We start from the raw sequence: 4,998 nt of genomic DNA, 5'->3' as shown, positions 1-4,998 counted from the left end.
TGTGACTGGTTTTGACTTGTGTTACAAGGGTGCAAAGAGGATCAACAATGGCATCTTTGGAGTCGCTGAATACGTTGCATCTGAAGACTGGCAGAATGTTAGAGACAAGTTCCTTATTCATACAGATCTCCACAGCAGAACTGACTAGGGCCTGGTAGGGGACACTTCCCCAGAATGGAGTGTCCGGGACCCTAACTTAAGAGCATCTGGATCTAGCCCTTTGGAAAAGGCAGAAACTTCTGACACTTATTAATGAAATTGCTTCCTACTATGTTCCACCAAACATTTAAAGTACCAAAATGAAAATAAGAATAACCACAAGATGATGCTATTTTCCCCTCCTTTCAAGCTGCACTGTTAGAAGACTAGTTTTTGTTTTTTAGAGGAGAATTTCTGATCAGATTTCTCATGATTAAAGTGAATTAAATTTCTCCTGATTTGTCTAGATTCATCACTGAGGGTCTCTGAATACATGCTATGTTCATTTGTCTTCTTTTGACGTATGTGTTTCAAGACAAGTCTATCTTACAGTGGCCATTAATTCATTTGGGGCTCCTGCAGTCATAGTTGGAATATAGAAATGAGAAAACAGTTAGAAACGCCCTTTGGAGCCATAACCAAGAGAAATTATCAATAGTCTGTTCTCTCCCATTAGCAGGGAAGTCAGAGTACATTTATTTTAATTTAGACTACAAACATAAATTTTTCAGATTTTCCCCCCCTAAATGGGTGTAAAATTAGTGTGAACTCACTGAACACTCTCTAGTTTTGGTAAGATAATATTCTAGGAGCTTTCAGGCAAAGGAAGAATATATAGAATGACTGCTGTCAGACTCTCTTCCAGATAATCAAGAATTGATTTATGAATTTCTCAATGACCTGTTTTGGGTTTTTTTGTTTCTTTCGTTTTAATCTCAGTTACATTGTCTTTCTTAGTCTAAATCAAAGAGAGGCTCCTTAAGTAACTGGATAGTCTGTGGGGAAAGTTGCATTTTAATCATGAAAACCCTTGTAAATTCGGCCTACTTGGCTTGCCTTGTGGAAAATTTTCCACCAGAGGTGAAGTCTCAGCCTTGGTTTTCCTCCTAATTCTGAGGTGACACCGGGTGCCTAGCACAAGATGGCGCCAGTGAGCTGCAGAGGCGGGTCCTACAGATGGGAGCACTGTGGCCTCTTTCCCCACCTCTTCTCAGGCCTCACCTCCCCTGCTTCCAGCTTCCACCAGAGGCAGAAAACAAGCCATGCTGTTATTGCTGGGAAAGGAGAGGATAAACAAAGAATGTTTCTGAAGTCAGCATCGGAAGCATTCTAAAGCAGAAGTAAAGAGTTGGCCGAGTTTGCTCTGGGGTCTCTGCCTCCCCCTTCGAGCTCCTCTTCCTGGGTGCCTGCCCAGAAGGCCTTTGCCCTAGACTTTCCAGTCCGCTTCTCCTCTCCTGGGGAGCCTGCAGCCTAGGCGGGAAGTGGTTAAAGCTTCTGGCTGCTCTGCAATAGGGCCATCTGTGTTTGATCAATCCAGGCAGAAAGGAGGAGGGCCTTAAAGAGACTGGGAAAGCATTCCAGAGTAGTGAGAGAGACCAGGGATGGAGGAGGAGAGGACGCACCGCCCCCACCCCGCCTCCAGAGCTAACCCGCCGGCTTGAGTGGAAGAGGCCGACCGCACACAGGACTACACGCTCTGGCCCTACTCTGCCACTGCCATGGGGCCCCGCACTCTGCTCCTCGTCATGATGTTCCTTTTGGCATGGTTGGGACCCCTTCAAGGACAGCAGCACCACCTTGTGGAATACATGGAACGCCGATTAGCTGCCTTAGAGGTAAGTGACTCTTCTGGCCCAGCCCGGAAGGATTCCATATCTTCCAAGTTGATTCACCCAGTTTGTTAGGGACCTGGGGATGGATGACAAATTAGGCTCTGTAAGTACCTACAGAAAACTCCATCTTTTAATAAGAGGATTCTCAGAATTGCAAATCTTCCTCTTTCCCCACATCTATAGAGTGCAGTGCATGTGTGCTCAGACTTGGCCGACTCTTGAGACCCCATGAACTGTAGCCCTCAAGGCTCCTCTGTCCATGGGATTCTTAAGGCAAGAATACTGGAATGGGTTGCCATTTCCTCCTCCAGGGGATCTTCCCGACCCAGGGATTGAACCCAAGTCTTCTGCATCTCCTGCATTGCAGGCAAATTCTTTACCACTGAGCCACCAAGGAAGCCCACATTCATAGCGCAGTTCCAAAGCAAATATACCTCTGTGTTTCACCTCTGGGATTCAATGGGATAAGGGAACAGAGTGGAAGTGAGAGCTAGAATTGCAAGGATTTATGCATCTCAAGAGGAGCTGATGGTTCTATTAAAAGTTGGAAGTTCTCAGAGAATCTGCAACTTTCTGCCTATTTAATGGCTTGGAGCCTGTAGCATCCTAATTCCTAAGAGGGGGATAGCATAACGGAGCAGAGATCCCTTCTCACCTTCATGCACTTAGACTGCCCTAGAGGCTCAGATGATTCAGTGGCTCTGCTCACAGACAGTAGGCCAGAGGATGCAAAGTCAGGATAGGGGCCTGCATGGGTCTTAGCCTGGCTCTTTGCACATTTAGCATCTCGAACATTTTATTTCCTTTGGGGATTGCGGGGAATGCTGATGCCTGCCTGAGTTTGTGCCTTTTTCCATCCTGACTCCCTGCTCGGGCCTCTTCCTGCCTGGGAGTTGTGACCCTGCAGCTCTCCCTCCTGCTGCCCCCTCCCTTCAGGAACGGCTGGCCCAGTGCCAGGACCAGAGTAGCCGGCATGCTGCTGAGCTGCGGGACTTCAAGAACAAGATGCTGCCGCTGCTGGAGGTGGCTGAGAAGGAGCGGGAGGCACTCAGAACCGAAGCCGACACCATCTCCGGGAGAGTAGACCGTCTGGAGCGGGAGGTGGACTATCTGGAAACCCAGAATCCAGCCCTACCCTGTGTAGAGGTTGATGAGAAGGTGACCGGAGGCCCTGGGACCAAAGGCAAGGGCAGAAGAAATGAGAAGTACGATATGATAACAGGTAAGCAATCTGAAACAGACCCCTGTGTTCTTCCTTGAGTCTTTCCCTTTTTTCTCCTTATCCCAGTCTATCTGGCTCTATCTTCTGGAGTCTCTTTTAGGGAAATCTCTGTAATATCAGGTTCATTAAGGAGAGTTTCTGGGGACCCAGGCCTCTGATGCCCTTTCTCCCAATCTTCCATAGAGTAGAGGTATCCACTGGGCAAATGCCCGCTCTTGTCCAAACTGCCCACCCAGCGAGGTTCCTGCAGTGAGCATCTAACTCTTGCCTGTATTTCCTTGTCCTGTGATTTTCTCCTTTCCCACGAGACTGTGGCTACACGATCTCTCAGGTGAGATCAATGAAGATCCTGAAGCGGTTCGGTGGCCCAGCCGGTCTATGGACAAAGGATCCACTGGGCCCAGCAGAGAAGATCTACGTGTTAGATGGGACCCAGAATGACACAGCCTTTGTCTTCCCAAGACTGCGTGACTTCACCCTTGCCATGGCCGCCCGGAAGGCTTCCCGGGTCCGGGTGCCCTTCCCCTGGGTAGGCACGGGCCAGCTGGTATATGGTGGCTTTCTGTATTATGCCCGGAGGCCCCCTGGAGGACCTGGAGGGGGTGGTGAGTTGCAGAACACTTTGCAGCTCATCAAGTTCCACCTGGCAAACCGGACGGTGGTGGACAGTTCGGTGTTCCCAGCAGAGGGTTTGATCCCCCCATACGGGCTGACGGCAGACACATACATAGACCTGGCGGCTGACGAGGAGGGCCTTTGGGCTGTCTATGCCACCCAGGAGGATGACAGGCACTTGTGTCTGGCCAAGTTAGACCCACAGACACTGGACACAGAGCAGCAGTGGGATACCCCATGTCCCCGAGAGAACGCCGAGGCCGCCTTTGTCATCTGTGGGACCCTCTACGTCGTCTATAATACCCGCCCTGCCAGTCGGGCTCGCATCCAGTGCTCCTTTGATGCCAGCGGCACCCTGACCCCGGAAAGGGCAGCACTCCCTTATTTCCCCCGCCGATATGGTGCCCATGCCAGCCTGCGCTATAACCCCCGTGAGCGCCAGCTCTACGCCTGGGATGATGGCTACCAGATTGTCTATAAGCTGGACATGAGGAAGAAAGAGGAAGAAGTTTGAGGGAGCTGGTCTTGTTTTTTCTGAATCTCTTTCACCTCCATACGTTTATATCCTGACTAAATTTCCTGCTCCTCATTCTCCAGATGTGGGCAAGTTGTGATTCAAATCTCGTGTTTTTAATGCATGGAAGCTATATTCTCCTGGCCCCATGCATTTCACATGGGACTCCAGATCTTAAGGAATCCTTTCTGAGCTAAAAGAGAGAAAGCCCCAAATGTTCACTCCTCTGCTGCCCCATGTAAACAAACTACAAGCCAGTGAAAGATGACCCAGTTTCAGAGCTCTGACCCTTAAATATATGGGGGCAACCCCAATGATCAGGCAACAGAATATTTCTGGCCTCAGTGGGAGTCAGGGGAGAGAGGGTGAGGAGAAGACTTTTAGCTTTGCCCTCTCTCCCTTTCTCTTCAGTGCCCTAGAGAATGGGACTCATTCTGTACTGCAGACTTTTGCATTAAAAGGAAAATCCACTGCTCCTCGCCTGTGTGTGTTTGGGGTAGCCCTTGGATCAGATTTCTCCCCATGGTCGTCCATTTTCTCCTCTGCCACATAGCCACTCCTTAAGCCACATTAGGACCTTGGCTGGGCTCCCAGGCCGAGGCAGAGGGGCTTCTCTAGTTACAGACTTCATCAGGAGGCGCCTGGGGAGGCGGAGTATCCACCATTTAGGGAGGTTGGGCAGAAGGCCTCCCTCCACACCCACCATCGTCCACACCAGCCTTCCCAGAACCCCAAATGGCACCGTGCCTGTGGCCATGGGACTAGGGCCCAGGGGCAGAGTTTCTAATTCCAATTCTCTGAGGTTTTGAGGCAGAAAATGGATTTTAGTCACACTG

At 50.0% G+C, this 4,998-nt stretch overlaps 1 protein-coding gene across 1 annotated transcript; it reads left to right on the top strand.

Moving 5' to 3' along the window:
* Window positions 1-1,007: 1,007 nt before the first annotated feature.
* On the top strand, window positions 1,008-4,633 carry OLFML3 (olfactomedin like 3). The gene is made up of 3 exons (XM_061121097.1): window positions 1,008-1,814; window positions 2,748-3,033; window positions 3,342-4,633. Exons 1-3 carry the CDS (start codon window positions 1,698-1,700, stop codon window positions 4,160-4,162), a joined length of 1,224 nt encoding a protein of 407 aa, XP_060977080.1. The 5' UTR covers window positions 1,008-1,697; the 3' UTR covers window positions 4,163-4,633.
* Window positions 4,634-4,998: the final 365 nt, after the last annotated feature.

The sequence above is a fragment of the Dama dama genome, chromosome 20, assembly GCF_033118175.1.
Source record: "Dama dama isolate Ldn47 chromosome 20, ASM3311817v1, whole genome shotgun sequence".
In the NCBI taxonomy this organism is placed as follows: domain Eukaryota; kingdom Metazoa; phylum Chordata; class Mammalia; order Artiodactyla; family Cervidae; genus Dama; species Dama dama.
This window is presented reverse-complemented; position numbering and strand designations above follow the sequence as displayed.